The sequence below is a fragment of the Neolamprologus multifasciatus genome, chromosome 1 (genome assembly GCF_963576455.1).
Source record: "Neolamprologus multifasciatus chromosome 1, fNeoMul1.2, whole genome shotgun sequence".
In the NCBI taxonomy this organism is placed as follows: domain Eukaryota; kingdom Metazoa; phylum Chordata; class Actinopteri; order Cichliformes; family Cichlidae; genus Neolamprologus; species Neolamprologus multifasciatus.
Genome location: NC_140439.1, coordinates 25,518,796 through 25,536,065, shown reverse-complemented (window position 1 = coordinate 25,536,065; position 17,270 = coordinate 25,518,796). Strand labels below are relative to the sequence as shown.

General features: G+C 38.3%; 1 protein-coding gene across 3 annotated transcripts in view; it reads right to left on the bottom strand.

The window, feature by feature from the left end:
- Positions 1 to 16,237, bottom strand: part of smyd3 (SET and MYND domain containing 3) — a 104,936-nt gene extending 88,699 nt beyond the window's left edge. Inside the window, exons 1-2 of one of the 3 annotated variants that reach the window (XM_085168375.1) lie at positions 16,076 to 16,237; positions 14,000 to 14,107 (exon numbers count right to left, since the gene is read on the bottom strand). In XM_085168375.1, the coding sequence (XP_085024501.1) occupies positions 14,000 to 14,088 (89 nt within the window). In that variant the 5' untranslated portion in view covers positions 14,089 to 14,107; positions 16,076 to 16,237. Of the gene's footprint in view, positions 1 to 10,843; positions 11,084 to 13,999; positions 14,108 to 16,075 lie in introns of those variants that run through there. The other 2 variants (XM_085168360.1, XM_085168366.1) reach the window with 2 other exon arrangements.
- Between the last annotated feature and the right edge of the window lie 1,033 nt (positions 16,238 to 17,270).

The following is a 17,270-nucleotide window of genomic DNA, read 5'->3' as shown; positions in this document are numbered from 1 at the left end:
GCGTAAATCTCATTGAAATGACGTTAACGCCACAACACGGCAAATCTCCGTTAACGAGCTACCGCGGATCGCCCCATGTGTGGGGCTGGACGGCCAACACGTTAACGAGCTAACTGTGCTAACACACTAGTTCCCACCCATGTAATTGAGCATTGCTGGCACATCCAACATACTGTTTTACTTTAGTCCATGACACGCTTACCTTCAGGGTCATACTCCACATGAAAACCAAAATAGTTCCAAACGCCAGATCTGAATGAGGGTGGGGGAGGTTCAATTTGCCATGTTGCAACGAGAGCTTAGCTTCTGTCTGGCTAGCTTGCGCTGCGCTCAGTGAATCTGCGTTCGACTACTCCGCCTAGGCTGCACTGTCGAGCGCAGATCCACTGAGCGCTCAACACAGACAGCACCGCCAGAAGGAAAGTTGATAAAATAAATTAAAAATTTTGTATTGTTCGATACATATGCGTACCGAACCGAAAGCACTGTATCGAACGGTTCAATATCGATACGAGTATCGTTGCACCCCTACTAAAGAGGTAATCTGTATGCTTCATATACCACTGCATTCACATACTCTTATCCGTGTGTGTGTGTGTGTGTGTGTGTGTGTGTGTGTGTGTGTGTGTGTGTGTAAACTGCTCTTAAAATGTATTTAAAGAGAACTTATGCTCATTTCCAACTCCATATTTTTCCTTGGAGCAGCTTAATATGCTGTTCAAAATAAACCTTATTCCTTTTGCACTGGACCTAAGTACAGCTCTTTACCTCATCCTCTGTCTGAAACAGGCAGAAGATGAAGGCCAACCACTGTTTTTGTACTTATAATGCAGATGTTTATAATGGTGCAAGCAAGTCCAAACCCTAAATGAACAAACGGCCCCAAATTCCTGGAGTGAGATTACCAAAAGTACAACAATATCATATTTGAATATAAAAAAAACAACAACACAGAGCAGGGACAAAGAGGAGAAAAATGTCCCAGCATTTTATTTGTTTCTATTGTGGCTGGCACTGCTTGTGAAACACCAGGACACAACAACAAGGTAATTAACCCACCAACAGCATGAATGCTGGTAACTGAGTCAGTCACTTTCATCAGAGGTTCTACAAAGATTCAACACAAAAGTCGTAATCAGCTGTAAACCATTACAGGGCTGTGGTAATTTCACAGCTGGCATGTGCAACAACCAATGTGGTGACCATAAACTAAGCCTAACAATTTATACTGGTGGTTGGGATGTGTTGGAATCGCTGCAGTCCTCTGCTAAACAACAGGCGTTGTCATTTGGTGGTGGTATAGAAATAGAAGCAATCATTTCATCTTTTCTGTTGCAGCATCTTCCTCTCCATGATGTAAGAATCTCTGTGCTTATATAACATTGAAGTGCCAGTAAAGACCAACACAACTATACACGTCTTCAACAGGCTGTCACTAGCAAGCTTGGTTAGCAAGCTGCACCTACAAAATAAAGGAGTGGGAGACAGGCAAAGCATAATAAAGTTTCATTTAACAAAACTGAAGCACAAACTTCTTGGATGGTCTGTACCACATACCAGGCCACACCATTTGTCAGATCCCTTAGGAGAAGCATAAAGCATAATAATCCACCAAATCACGCAGAGCTACCTGCTGTGCAGACCCCTCGTGAATAAGTGAGCAGCCAAAAGTAGCTTCTTCTTCTTCTTTTACAATGTAAAAAGCTTCCACAGTCCTGAACAGCACAAACACAGTGGGGCGGTCCAGATTAGTGAAGCAAGTTAAGGCTGAGGTTTGGAACCATGTGGCTATTAGATGGAAGGTTAAGCCACCTTTCTTCTTATTGGCTGTCCCTCGCAAACACAAGGTGGGACCGAAAGCAGAAAACTGAAACAGAGCAATTAGATCAGTCTGAAGCCTGACCTTTTTCCCCAAACAGAGATTACCTGCACATAAGCTTACCTCATTATCTGATGCATATTTTTTGCATTTAATGAGGATTTATCACAAGAGCATTTAAGAAATGTTTTTAAGACCATAACAAGAATATTTAGTACAAAATACGGATTTCATAATAGAAAGCTGGCCAAATAAAGAACACTAAATGTCTAATCAAGCTACATCCATTTGCATTCACACATGCACCTCTGTTGGGTAACATCTAAAAATGTTCTGCGGTGCATGTGTGAAAAAGGTTTTTGTTTTCTTTGTACTGGCTTCCCTGTAACGCTGAAAGCAGAACAAAACTCTAACGTCAACTGTCAATATTCCTTATGTGCCTTGAAATGCGTAAGACCCCAAGAAAACTGGTTCATCTATCTTTCAATCAAAAGTTTCCCTCTATAAATAAGACAAAAGCTTTAGCAGTTTTGTTATTGTTGTTTTCACTCTTCTACAGTGTGCGTGTGTGGTCCAAAGAGACAATGAGTGAGAGATTGGTGTCACATATAAAGACTGCCCTGCCCCCCTCACCTAACACACACACACACACACACACGCCAGCCTCACTGCAGAAAGAACATATTTGAGCTCTTCTTTGGTCTGTCAAGCAAAGAGAAAAATCCTTTAAAGTGGGTGTATGTTTGATGTGTTATCTGTCCATGAGAGATCGAGTCGTGTCTTTCATATTTCCATCTTTTTCTGGAACTTCCTCTTTTATTTTTTCACCCATCAAGACAAACAGCCTGCCTGAGTGTGATCATTTACCGTTCAGATCAGATCAGTGACCATTCCTGTAAATGGCAACTCAACTGGAACTGTAAAAAACACCATGCTTGGGAACTATAAATTACAGAGGTACGCCTAAACTATATCACTGTATCCCACACATTTAGCTCAGCATTGGGTTACCAGAGCAGATCGAACCCACTCAAGACAATTATTGTGATCCCACCAGGCATGCCGCAGCATGTTTAATAAACAGCTCTCCTTTCTGCAGCACTAAAATTCACACCAGGTCTATTTTTTCCTGCTTTAAACAGATAATGAGGATAGAAAGCCGACACAGGATTGACACAGAGAATGTTGTTGATTTTCACGATAAAAAGACTCTTTGCAGAATAAACACTTCACGCTCTGAAACACTCCCAGTGTGATAGGATGGAGCAAAATGGCCAAAATGACCAAAGACATTTCTCATTTATCTTTTAAACTACAGACTAAAAGCCATTAAACACAGAGAATATTGCAAAGAAACCAAGAAAAATTATGAATTTTCTGATGCAAATTTGTCTTGTAATGTATCTGCACACACTGAACGCACCGCAAAAAGTCACCAGCAAGCGATGATGATCTGGTCCTGATGTTTTTAAACAAAAAAAACAAAGAAACTGAGATTCTGGGTTCATCAAATTCTCCCAAGGCAGCAGCAGGGAGAATTTCAAGGCTTGATCCAGGAGTTGAAGCTGTATTGTGAAATGATTTCAGGATTTCAGTGGGAATGTTTAAACTCTTGGTAGCACAGTTGCAACCACATCCAAGGAGGTAAAGAAATATTTTCCGAGAGCAGAATCTAGATGTGTGTCTGAAGTAAAATACCATATAACTGTATATTCAGTACTGGTGCACATTTTCAACCAAGCCATGGCTGCCAAATGCAGGTCTGATTGGTCAGATATGTGAATACACATGTGAAAACAAATCAAGCTTGATCCCAAAAAATAAATGCCTCACAAACATCCAGTGAAATTCCACAGTCAGTGTGAATGGCTGCATTAAGAACAGGTGATAAAGTCTATATAAATATTTTTAATGCATGAAATAGTCACACATATTTTATGTGTCCTGTGTTTTTTTTAATTTATTTATTTTTATATTATTTATATAAACCTTCATGACATAAAACATGAGTGACGTGTAAAATCATTAGCCAGATGAGCAACGACAGAATTATTAGATATTAATATATAGGAATCCCTGTTGCATCTGTATCTGTATACATGGGCTGATGAGTCTCATTTTCTGCTATGAAATTCAGATGACAGGGTCAGAATATAATGTAAACACAATGAAAGCAGGGATCCACCCTGCCTCCTATCAACGGTTCAATCTAGTAGTGGTATAACAGTCTGGTGGAAGTTTGGGTCCCTTAGCACCAGTTGAGTAAAGCTTACACTCCACAACCTTCCTGAGTATTCTTGCTGATCGTGTCCATCCCTTCATGATCACAGATGGCTGCTTCCAGCTGGATAACGCACCGAGTCACAAAGCTCAAATCATCTAAAGCTAGTTTCTTGAACATGACAGTTCACCGTTATCAAATGCCCTCTACAGTCACCAGATCTCGATCCAATAGGGCGCCTTTGGGATGTGGTTTAAAATGAAATTCACATCAGTAGTCAACAAATCCGCAGCAAATCCGCAGCAACTGTGTGACGCTATCGTGTAAATATGAACCACAATCTCTGAGGAGTGTTTTCAGCACACTGTTCAATCTCTGCCACAAAAAACCCTGACACTGCAGAAGACCAAAAGGGGTCCAAATATAATGTATAACATTATTATAAAGAGTTAAACTATTGAGATTTCCAATAAAAACTTTCCACCTCTGATGAATTTCAAAGTCTCTTCGGCTATCCAAAAAGGAAAAACCTGGAGACAAAGAGATTGTTACACCTTGTTTTCTAGTCAATTAGCGAGCAATGTGGCTGCATTTCAAATGTGGTTTGAATTTGCATTTGTGCCGTGTGAATGGTAAGAAATTCTTCTAACTATAAAAACAACCTCTTTATTTCCTGCCTTTGTTCTCTCCACCATCACTCCTCACCCCCTCCTCACTCTCTGTCAGTCTGAGAACCTCTAATAGTTGTTTGTTTGTTGACCTCTGGCGATTTGATCCTACTGAGATGTGTGTGCTTCTTTGTGTGTGTTTGTGTGTGCATATGTACTCCCTCGGCATTTATCAGTCATTACTTACATACAGCCTTCAAGGCCTGTAATTAACTTCAGCTTTGAAGCCCCCTACCCCACCACCTGCTCATTTCCTGCACGCACACGCACGCACACACACACAAACATAAAGTACGTCTCTCTGTTCTTGCATACAGTTGCACAAATAATTGCACACTTGCACACATTCTTCAACACTCAGTCATACTGTGAGACTAATTGTGTTTTTAGTGAAAACAGGGAAAACACACCTCGCATCTCTGAGGCCAAACTCTGCCTGTGCGTGCGCACGAGGCGTCCTTAATGTTTTTTGGTGATAACACAATTTGCAGATCTCTCACTAATGCTAAAAATCAATAATAAGATTTACACACTCGGGTTGATGAACGTCCACCTCACGACAAGCTGATGTAGCAAAAAGCACTTATTTGATACCTCAAAAACATGATCAACATGACCTATGGCCTGTGTCCTATTCTAAATCATCCCACACGCGCCCACACAAACCTGTGTTTGCCCACAGCGCAGAGAAAAATAGCTGAACTCTGCAGAGACATGAACTCTAATTCTTTATTGATTTTATCTTGTTATAACTCTGTGTTCTTGTGTCTTTTGACACAACTGAACTGAATACATGTCAAGTTACAATGTTAAAGCTTGTAGCCAGAAGTCCTGAAACAGCGTGTAAAACAAAGAGACCGTTATGCCAGGAAATAAACAATCCCATATTTTTTTTGTCCAACTTTTTATCACAACCAATAGACACTTTTGATTAATAAGCAACTGCTACCGGCTTTGTGAAAAAGACACAGATTGCACATCAAAAATACATGTTGCTACAGAAACATCACCACTTGTTTTGTAGCCTTGAGTTAAAAAATATGCCTGTTCTTCAGACTCTTTAGACTTGGACCGAGGGCTACAAAGTACAAACTTTCACATACTGAAGTCCAAAGAAGGTGTTTTAACTCGTTCTATAGTCATGTGATAAGCTGGAGGAATTTTAGGAAAGGTTCATGGAATTATACGCGAGATTTCAGAGATTCCAGTAACGCTTAGCTCAAGATTGTTTGTTTTAGGGGACGGGTCAGTCTGGATCGGTGGTGATAAACAAATTAGAAGCTGGGTTCAATCCAGCATTATAATAGCAAGACTGAGCTTGTGAGAGTGTCATAAGACACTTGCAAAGTTCAATAATTATTATAGAAAATGGCAAATATTGACATTTTTTGTGACGTGCGTTGAGAGAACGATATGCTATTTTGAAGAATCTACAAAATAAATTCCTGTTTTTAGTTATTTCACATTTTTTTGTTTACTACATAAACATGTATGTGTGTTCATTCTTGGTTTTGATGCCTCCAGTGAGAATCTACAATGAAAATAGTCAAGAAAATAAAGAATAAACATGAAATGAGAAGGTGTGTCAAGACTTTTGACTGGTAGTGTATATAGTGAACCCATCTATCACTCAAAGAGGTCATGCCCTCCTAACGATACATCATCTTTTGTCTCAATACAATTTAAATGTACGAGTTGTTAAATTGAACAAAAATGGAAGAATTAAGTCAAGTGAAAAAAACTGCAGTTCCTCCAGTGACCACTTGGAGCTTGTTCCATAACCAAGAAAACAGCCATAGATTTCTGTGCTAAAATGTCCAATTTTATATTATAAAGTTTGCTGCTGGATACTGCCATGAAAAATTATGTCCCATGGTAGATTCCTCTTAACAAACACCCATTACTCAAGGTTTTGTGTGAGACTCAAAGGAACAGTCTCCAAGTTAGATTTTGAAAGAAACGTACCTCCCACTGCCAGTCGTTCCACTGTGGATGACAGATATTTTTGACCTCAGCCATGCTTTTGATTGCATGGTGCTTGGGATGTGATTAAACAGTCCTCTGGGATTCCTGACCATCAACATAGTAGGATGGAATTAGGATATATGACTCCATAACAGCTTTATAACTTATATAGAGGGCACGCTAGTCCGTTTTTTTTGGAAGATGGTTAAATCAATTAAATTAAAGTCAATTTGCTGACAATCTGTCAACAAAATTAAATATTTCTGTTACACTTTTCCCATCGGTTATGGTTTTAAACGATTTGCACCAATTTATTTTATGCAACTGCATAAAGTGCAGAAACGTGTTCTTAGCTGGTTTGACGAGTGCTGCAAAGTTGGTCGCCACAAGGTGGAAACAGCATCAGTTACTTACTCAGCAGCGATGGCTGCCTACTTTCTATGATGTCACTTGTTTTATCTGTCCACAATTTGAATGCAGGGATCTAAGGAAGACACAATCATACTTTGGGCTGTGGAGGATCTTAAATCTGTACTGTATTATGAGTCACCCCTCCCACTTCTTGCTCTCTGGTCATTTATCTTTCTCTTTCTTTCTCTTACTTTCCTCTTGCCTCATCTTTTACTTGTTATATGTTATGTTTACATATAAACACTAGTTTTCTAGCTTTAAGATTTATGACTCTTACTTTCAAACAATTGCTATAATGGCTGACTTACTATCTCCAGTATTGACATAATAAACGTATTATTTTATACAACATTTGCATTCCCTCTTATCTGCTGGCTGATCCATCTTCATCTTGTCACTATGCAAAGGAAGCAGCTTGGACAAAGAAACAATAGAGAAAATAAACAGCCCTGTCCTGATGTTAGTTCATGTAGCATATTTACATTCCAGCAGAGTGTTTATTATCTCTTTACTGTTATTCTATTATCTAAGCTTTTATTTGAGTAACTGACGGAGGAGGCATACACTGCAGCTATTGGCACACGGCGACAGTCTTCTGCTGCTCTAACAAAGCAGTGTGAGGTGCAGCATGTATCTCTGGGGCACTTGGACAGTTAAGTGAATAGAATTGTTCCATCCCCCACATTAACGTCATTAACCGTGGATAAAGTGGATGTGCTGCGGTGCCAAATGTACTGATCATTGACTGTCACTGCTGTGTCACAACTGGAGCCTGCACTGTGATGACCCACTCTTTCCTGTCCTACTTAAGTTCAAATGGATTGCTCCACATTTGGCACATACAACTTGGTCCTCGGTGTGTTTTTGGCCATCCCCCCCCAAAAAAAACAGGTACTCTATATATATGTATATTTATATTTATATATACACATATTCTATATATTCTGTGGACTGACGAGACAAAAGTTGAACTTTTTAGAAAGATTAACTTCTGTAACATCTGCTGTAAAAGGAACAACATGGTGGTGGTAGTATTATGGTCTAGAGCTGCCTTGCTGCTGAAAACAAAATTAATCGAAGTGCCGACTTAAATCAGATTGAAATGCTTTGGCATGAAACATGTGGTTCATCCTCAAAAATCATTAAATGCAGCTGAAATAAAACAATTATGCACACAAGACCAGGCCAAAATTCTCCATAGCGATGTGAAAGACTCACTGCCTGAAATCATAATTTAAAACCTGCATTTGGTGTTTACTTGGGTTATCTTTGTCTAATATTTAAATTTATTAGAGATGTAATAACAAATATGAAACTATGTGACAAATATGCAAAATTAATAAGAAATCAGAAAGGGTGAGCCCAGACCGTTTTTCACAGCACTGCAGAGACTTTCACCACGTGTATGTGTTGATGGTGGGGTACAGATCAGGAGATTTCAGTACAAATTAATCAAAATTTGAAATGTGAAAGCATTTTCATTGACCATGAACCTGAATACTATTTATTATTTCATCAGATACATATTACAGTGTGAGAAGAGATAGTAATTTTGACTGCAGTATTAAAGAGTGAGTACACTCTCTAAAACGCATTACTTTCTTGTTTAAACATGTGTATTTTAATATTCTCTCAGAAGATGTCTGCAATAACTTCTTGTGTTGATCACTGCAACCAGCCATGACAGGAAGGCTAGTTTTGGACAAGTCTGTCAACACAATACAACACAAAAACAGAGGCCCAGGCTGAACGCGAGTGCTGTCCACTGATGAGAGTCACTGGCATCACGGCTGATGTGATCCCGTTGCTAGACTGTTTCTATTCATTTGTTTCCTAGGCTCATATATGTACTGTTTATAGCCCACAGTAATTAACCTATCACTTTGCACCAGAAATTAGCACACTTGTTTCTCTCCTTAGCAGCCTCATTAAATTCACATACGTCCATTTAGCCTGATTAAGTAGGTTTGGCTACAGTAGAGAAAACCACAGTGCTATCATTAAGCATCAAACTGAAGAAAAAAAAATAACAGCAGCAAATGAGATGAAACCGAGGACAAGTCATCAGATTGATGCAAATAAAGGATAATGTGTACCTTCCCACATATAATCAGGAAAAATGAAAAACATTATGAATTTGATATGAGAATGAGAAACTGTTTATAATTTCAAGAGGATAACTCGGTCAGTACAAAAAACAACCTGAGGCTAATTTAGTGCTGTATACATGTGGACGAACATCACACTGCAGTAAGTAATTTAGCAGCATAAAGGACAGAGCTTCAGAATCAGGCAGTAATAAAGGACCCAACATGAGGCCCCATATCAACTGATAGTGCATACTAACTCTTAATGCATATTCTATATTCTATATCTAAACAAGAGTACATGTTTAGATCATACAACCAACAAAAGCCACAATAGGTATTACTGGCTTTGAGTCCTTGGTCATGAACGCAAAGATAATAACATTTCCAAGTTTTCTAACACAATATGGTTCGTCCTCTCTCCAAAGGTCATTATTCCAGAAGTCTTGTTATTTATTCAAATGCAGCTTTGCAATCCTAAGCCATACTGCCATGTACTTTTATATAGAGAGAGGAGACTTTCTACCATAACCCCTTCCAAAAGTCACACATATTCAGCCTTTCTCTAACTAAACTTCAACATTTAACATGCTAACTGAGGCCTGTAGAGTCTGAGGTATGGCTCTTTGGTTTTTTTGCACTTACTGTGAATTTGCTGGGAAGTCCACTCTTGGGAAACTGCGGCATTGTGTCAACACTGAGTTGAATGCTCCAGACTAGGAAACTGTCAAAATGTCTGCTTTTATAAAAGTGCTTAAAACAGAGGCTGACCTCAATCATATACATTTTTTTGATTAGCACACCTGTGCACCTATATTTACCCTCTTAATTCCTATCGTGTTTTTTTTTTTTAGTGCAACCCTTTGTACATTATTCCAAGTTAAATCAGAAATATGCTCCAAATATGCAGACACTAAAAGATTAATAACACTATGGGCTGAGGTCAGAGTGACATGAGAAAATGATCTCAAAAGTAATTCCAGAACTCCTTTTACTTGGACTGTATTCGTAAGAAGAAAGTCACAGTCAAAACAAATCAATATTGATAAAACTCAGGCATTAAAAAAGAAAAAAAGATCTATCATAAAGATCTTATAGACCAAATGTTGTGTCGTGGATGGGACAAATGATGTTAAACATTTCACTAGAAAAATTTACATATATTGAAAGTGAAGCTGAACTTTGGATCAGAAAGTCTGTCTTCTTGTAAACCATGGTTGTTGATACTGTTGATATTATTGTTTTTACAGCACTTATAAAGATTTTTTTTCCTATTATAAATTTCACTGTCAGATTATCATAACTGAAGTCTGCCTCCTCCATGAAGGAGCCTTGCTACCATCTCGTGGCCTGTTGAAGAACTGCATCTACTAATGTTATCCCTTAGCAGCTATTATGAACAAGAAATATCCATAGTACCCATGCACCCACTTATATGTAAAGACTATACAGTCTATGATATACAGCAGACCGTATAGACTACCATCGGTAAACTCAAACTAACAGAGATGGGAATCATTTATCTATTTAATCTTCCCACAAGCACAGAGCGAGTCCTCAACATCACACTGCCTCCACTTTAACTACACACACTACTAACCACCCAGCAGCGTTTCCTTTCCACAAAAGGCTGTTCGCACACTGACAGAGCGAGCACCCCCGGTCTTCTTACCGAGTGAAGCAGTGGTGGCAGACCTCTTTGGCCAGTCTGTTGGACACGCAGCAGGCCAGCGGCTCGGCAGAGATCACCAGCTCTCCTTTGCGTATCCTGCCTGTTGACCGGAGACCGTTACCTTTCCCGGGGCTGACGAAACGCTCGAGCATCTGTGCCATCATTGATTTTCCCTCCACGTGAAACAAACTTCCGTGTTTACATCCGTGATAAACGCTGCGTCATGACGTCACATGAACGTACACACGCTTTTACTACATATAAATGCAAAACGATTGTTTCGTATTTTTGTATTTCTTTTTTATTATTATTTCTTTCCAAACTGTATGTGCACCTCACAGTTTATTATTTTGAACACTTGTTTTTTATTTAGTGTTTTTGCTTTTCTTTAGATATAACATAGACGGTATTTGTAAATGGCATAGAAATGTCAATAAACATGTTATTAATAATAACATGTTAATATCACTAATATAATAAACCAATGCCTTTCCTTTTAATTTTAGTTTTGTTTTAGGTAATGCTGTGTATGGTTGTTATTAGATTTATTAATATGAACTAATGAAGTATGCACTATCAAATGTGATTTCTGAATTCTCTATTGTGCAATATTTGTGCACTTTTAGCAAAACTTTGGAAAGATGCTGGACAGAGACACAGGTACACTTAAGAAAAGCATTTGATCTGTTTGTTTTGTTAATAAAGATATATTTTCAGCAGATTAATGGTCACTTGGGTGATTTTTGCGTGGTTTGGATGATTGGCCATCTATATGGTAAAAGGCCTACCAGCTGCAGTGCTCCTGTTTTCAGAAGTGTAAAACAGATGAACTATTGTTCAGCAGCAAAGTCCTTTTGGAATAATAATATAATGTCTCTGGCACCAGATGTGGTTTTGCTCATTTTTGAATGTTAGTCTACTATTGTAAGTTGCCTCAAAATGAATCTTGGTAAACTAATATTTATATATTTGTGTTTCTTCAAAATTTACACAAATCACTGTTTATGTATCATCACACAAATTTTTATTTATTTTATTTATTTTATTTTATTTTATTTTTTACATTATCCCTATATAGATACTGCCCACTGCCTAGTGAGGACATGTTAACATTTTCCTGATAGTTATTCAAATCAAATTTTCAAATAAACAGCATACTAATTACATAATTTTAATTAAAAAGAAATACTAAATATATTACTTGAATTCAGTTCATGTACATGTCATATCAGTTCAATTAAAACTTAAATAATTAAATAAAGAAATATGTCATACTACTTCACAAAGATGGTGATATCTCTGTAGTATCGCTGTACATCATTTACTAGATTCTTCACATTAACAGTCTTTTGTTTGATGTCAGTCTTCTAAACCATCCAGTGAAATTACAACAGTAAAATACAAAGCAAAAGCCACTAAATCAAACAATAAGTTCTATGGGTGTTTGAAAAGATTCAGTATTGTCCAAAGGCAACGGGGTGCTGGATAACATTTCCTCTCCTTGGGCAGATTCCTCAGCACGAACCTCCCTGTAGCGCAAAACAACCACAAGAAACAAAATGTAAATGTATAAGCTTCACTCTGCAGATTTTGAACTTTAAATTTAAATATAAACTTTGAACTACCACCATAATATTTATTTCTGTTGACAGCTGATCCATTTCACTGTACGACACACTGAACCCCTGTACCAAACGACTCACAGACCGGCCCGAGAGTTGGGGACCGCTAATCTAGAACATCACCTTGTCAGGTCCATTTCTTCCAGTTCATATCTGGACAGATGACAGACAAGTGCCACACCGATGCAGTCTCCGAAAAACATTCACCACAGTGTTGCAGTGGTCTCTGAAAGTTACCGTAGTATTATGTGCACTGCAGTTACAAAATACATTATTCAAACTCTAAAATACTTTACATTATCCAAAATACTTTTGTGATGTCAGATTTCAATTACAAAACATAAATCTTACATAAAACATTTTGTAATTATAAGGATAATTACATAATATATATTAGATATAATATAAAACAGTCAGTTGTGTTTTGTTTTAACTTTACCATATCATAATTTGATTGGTAGCAACTTTTACCACTACAGTGAGCCAATCACTCATAATTCTCAAAGCTGAGAACCAAGACCTCAAAGGCAATCTTACCTGGATGAGATGAGCACTGCAGTCAGTAGCACAGGAGAAATCCCCTTAATGAGAACTATGGGGTTAGTTCTTGTGAACAGAAAATAGAGCGCTGGTAGAAAAATTCCTGCGTGGATTATGAGCCTAAAACACACAATTTAAAGTGAATACTTACAGTCCTGGGTTTCTGGTTAGTATTTATTGAGTTTGGGTTCTGGTTTTGATTTTGTTGATCTTGTGTTTCTAATGCTCCCAGCATCCCCAAGTGTTTCCATGTCTTAGCCTCACTCCGTCTTGACCCTTAGTGTCCCCCTGTCTCTGATATCCCGCTCTGTGTTTGTTATTCCTCTTGTGGTTATTTCCTGTCATACTGCGATGGGCTCTCTTCTCATTGTTTTTATTTTTACGCTATGTATCTGTCTTTAAGCCTGTTTCTCTGATTGTCTTTACCGATGTCTGAGAACTTTCAACTGTGGATTCCATCTGGGTGCTGGGAATCCAGGAGATCTTCTGGATTCCCAGCACACTATTTGGCTCAGTATCCAACTCAGCTTAAGTTTTCTCTGTTGGTAACTTCCCATTGATTGGACTCATGTTCCCTGGTTCAGTCCCCTGAAGTCCACCTCATTAGTCCAACAAGACTAACTTCTTGCCAATTACTGAAGCGTAAATAAAACCTTTGTATTATAGTCTGCAGAGTCTGTATACTCCATTTTGGCTCTGATTCAGCTGGCATTATACTGAATTCCAAGTTGCTCCTGATGCATTCATCAGAGTGTGAATGTGTGCAAATGTTAGATACAAAGCCCTTAGGTATAGAAAAAAGGGCTTGTATGAATGTGTGGATGAATTGGTGAATGAGGCTTGTAGCGTAAAGCACTTGAGTGCTCAAGCAGAACAGAAAAGTGTTATATAGGAACCAGCCCATATACCATTTACAAATTTTGGGATGAGGGTCAGAAATGCAGCTAAATTATGGGTCAGTATTCTGTTAATAAAGACAGATGAAAGAACTTACCCAAAAACAACTACAGCCATGAACTTTCCCAGTTTGTAGATGGTTTTCCAATCATAAGCATCAACAACACGGCTAGCAGTCATGAACATCACTCCCACTGGCAAGTAACTGGAGAGGATAAAGGAAGGAAATTACTTACTAAACAGATATGATTTCCATTGCAGTAGTACTAAAAAAACAAAACAAAAAACAACTAGCTGATATGAAGTGAAATACAATAACCACAAAAAAAAACTAACTCTGAGGGTATTTATTCAGGCTAGGAGCGTGAGTGTCGCAATGAGTTGTGTGGCGGGCAGTGGCTGGACCCAAGTGCAGGACTTGGAGACAAAGCATTAACTTAAACGGCAGCTTTATTTGCTGGTAAGACAAACGTGGCAGTACATAAACAACAACTTAAACTAACTAGACTGGAGATGCATGACTTTAACCTGGTGATAGAGGACGAGGTATACACACAACAAACTTGGAGGACGCAACAACTGGCAGGGAAAAACACAGGGCTTAAATACATACTGAGGTGATTAGGGAATGTGAAACAGGAGGAGAGCACAGCTGGGACTCATCAGATTTGACAACACAAGGGGAGGCAAAACTCAACACATTGATATAGTACACAGACTTTCAAAGTAAAACGGGAAACTGAACAGACGTGGACTAAACTAGGGGATACAGTTGACAGAGAACAAGAGACACACTGACAGAAATGACTGTATACTAACAGACGTAACACAGAACCACGACCTAAGAACTAGAACACAAGAAATGCCAAGAAACTAGGGAGTTAGAAATACTAGCGACAGAAATCAAAACCAAGAGAATCAAAACACATCATGAAATCAAGGATAACTAATACAAACAGAAAAACACTGAGATTAAAGTCAGAATTCTGACTTTTTTCACAGAATTCTGAAAAAAATAATTTTGATGAAAAAGAATTCTGAGAAAAAACTCAGAATTCTGACTTTAATCTCAGAATTCTGACTTTTTCCTCAGAATTCTGACTTTTTTCTCAGAATTCTGGCTTTAATCTCAGAATTCTGACTTTTTTCTCAGAATTCTGAAATTAAAGTCAGAATTCTGACTTTTTTCTCAGATTTTTTTTCCAGTGGCCCTAATCCTCTTGCGTACAAATGTGTTGAAAGTAAATAAGGGAAAAATTTTAATGAGCTTGAAAGTCAAGATTTATTTTTTTTATCCTTCAGCACAACCTGAACTCTCATAGGGAGCTTTCTTGTAATTTCTTTAACTCAAAGTAGTTTTCAGGAGTAGTTCTCGCTGGACATCACACAGGCCTTCTGTGGATGTTGGTGCCCGTTTATTCTGTTCTCTGTTCAGATGATCTCACACTGCCTCAATAATGTTGAGCTCTAGACTCTGGGGAGGCCAAGCCATGACAGACAGTTTTCCATTATGCGTTTTCCTATCCAGGTATGGTTTTACTGTACTGGCAGTGTGCTTGAGATCACATCATTAAAATTTCCATCAATTTTGACATCACTGGCTAAAAAGCAGCTGAAAACTGTGACAGAGCCTCCACCATGCTGCAGATACTGACTGTTGTACCTCTCTTCTGACCTCCTCCATACACATTGACATGATTTAAGACAAAAATATCAAATTTGAATTCATTCATTTCTCTTGCTTAAGAAAGGCAGCTTCTTGACATCCACCTTTCCACTGAGACTTTAGAAACTAGATAGCTCAGCTGAAGGGCCAGGACTGTTTCTCATATATATGTATATATATGTGTGTGTGTGTGTGTGTGTGTGTGTGTGTGTGTGTGTGTGTGTGTGTGTGTTATACAGTGTTTGTGTGGCTGAGCAAACAAAAAAGCATTCCTCTGAAAATAGTAGTGATCACTGGACTGAAAATGAGTGAAAAAGCCACCAATGTCCAAAGAAATCCTCCGAAAGCAGGGAGAACTACTGCTCAAGACCACTTTAAAATTACAAGCAAGTCTGGCTCCTTGGAAACTATATCTGAAAAATGAGATGTGGCTCAAGACGTCTGCAGAGCACTTTAGATATCCAGAATATATCAGTTAATTTGGTGAGAAATGATCCACTATCTTACCTATTATCACAGAGGTCACAAGAAGAGGAACAGTAATGAACTGAAGCATCTGCATGAGTATTTATCCTGGAAAGCCGAGGTAGTTTTTTTCTACCTCTGTAAGCGTGTCAATACTCCTGATGATCAAGCCAACAGCTCATGAATGTTTTGAAAATGAGTGAGTGCAGGAATAATACAAAAGCCATGCAAAAACGCAACTTTAATATTTTTTTATGAAAGAGAAAAAAGTTTATAATTTCATCTTATAAAAAAATCATATAGTGAAAAATGATCAAGGACATCTTTTTAAAAATGTCTTATTTGAAATTCTTCTTATTTACTTTGATTTAAAAAGAAAACGCGAATTTAAACACAACAAAACACTGACCAGTTAAAACAAAATATCACAATTTTATTTATTTTCAATAACAAAATAAACAACCTAATTTCTCAAACATGTACAGATGCCAAGTTAAAGATTAATCATTAACAAATATTATTTTGCTTTTGGATTAGTGTTTAATAAGCTATTGTACCATTTCTTCTAAATATAATTCGTGCTTGGGCTTGTTTTCCCCTTTTTTTTCTCTTTCTCGCTCTCTGTCGTCTCTCAGGTAGAGAAGTGGGGCAGCCTTTTGGTTTGCCCACCCATTGGCAGGTTTTCCAGTCTTTTCTGCCAGATTGTTGCCTCTTCTGTGGCGGTAATCAGGCTCTCCATTAGAGGACATAGTGCCGGGGAACCAATGGGACCCAGTCAGGTTCAGCCTGAATTAGCCACATACGTTCTCATGGGGGCCCACCACCTACAGGAGGAGCCATAGGGTTTTGTTGCTTTTTGAGCAGTGGTTGAAGTCAGATGCCCCCCCCCCCCCCACTGGAGAGATTAAGTCTCCCAGCTGGATAGGAAATGGATTGGTGTCCATCCAAAAGAGCTGGAGGAGCTGGCTTTGGAGAGGAACCCAGACCTCAATGAGCAACAGAAAACAGATGGATAAGTGGACAGATGGGGGCAGGAGGACCATGAGAGAGGAGGCAGAAATCAGAGAAAGGGGAAAAATCTGAGAAAAACTGGAGAAAGTTGAATAGTGAAGCCAAAACAAGAGCCAAAAACGTAACAATACCATAGAATACAGAATATAAACCAAACACATTGCCAACATTTGTTTTTTTTTTATTACAAACATTTACTTCTTTACTGAAAAATGTACTAATGACT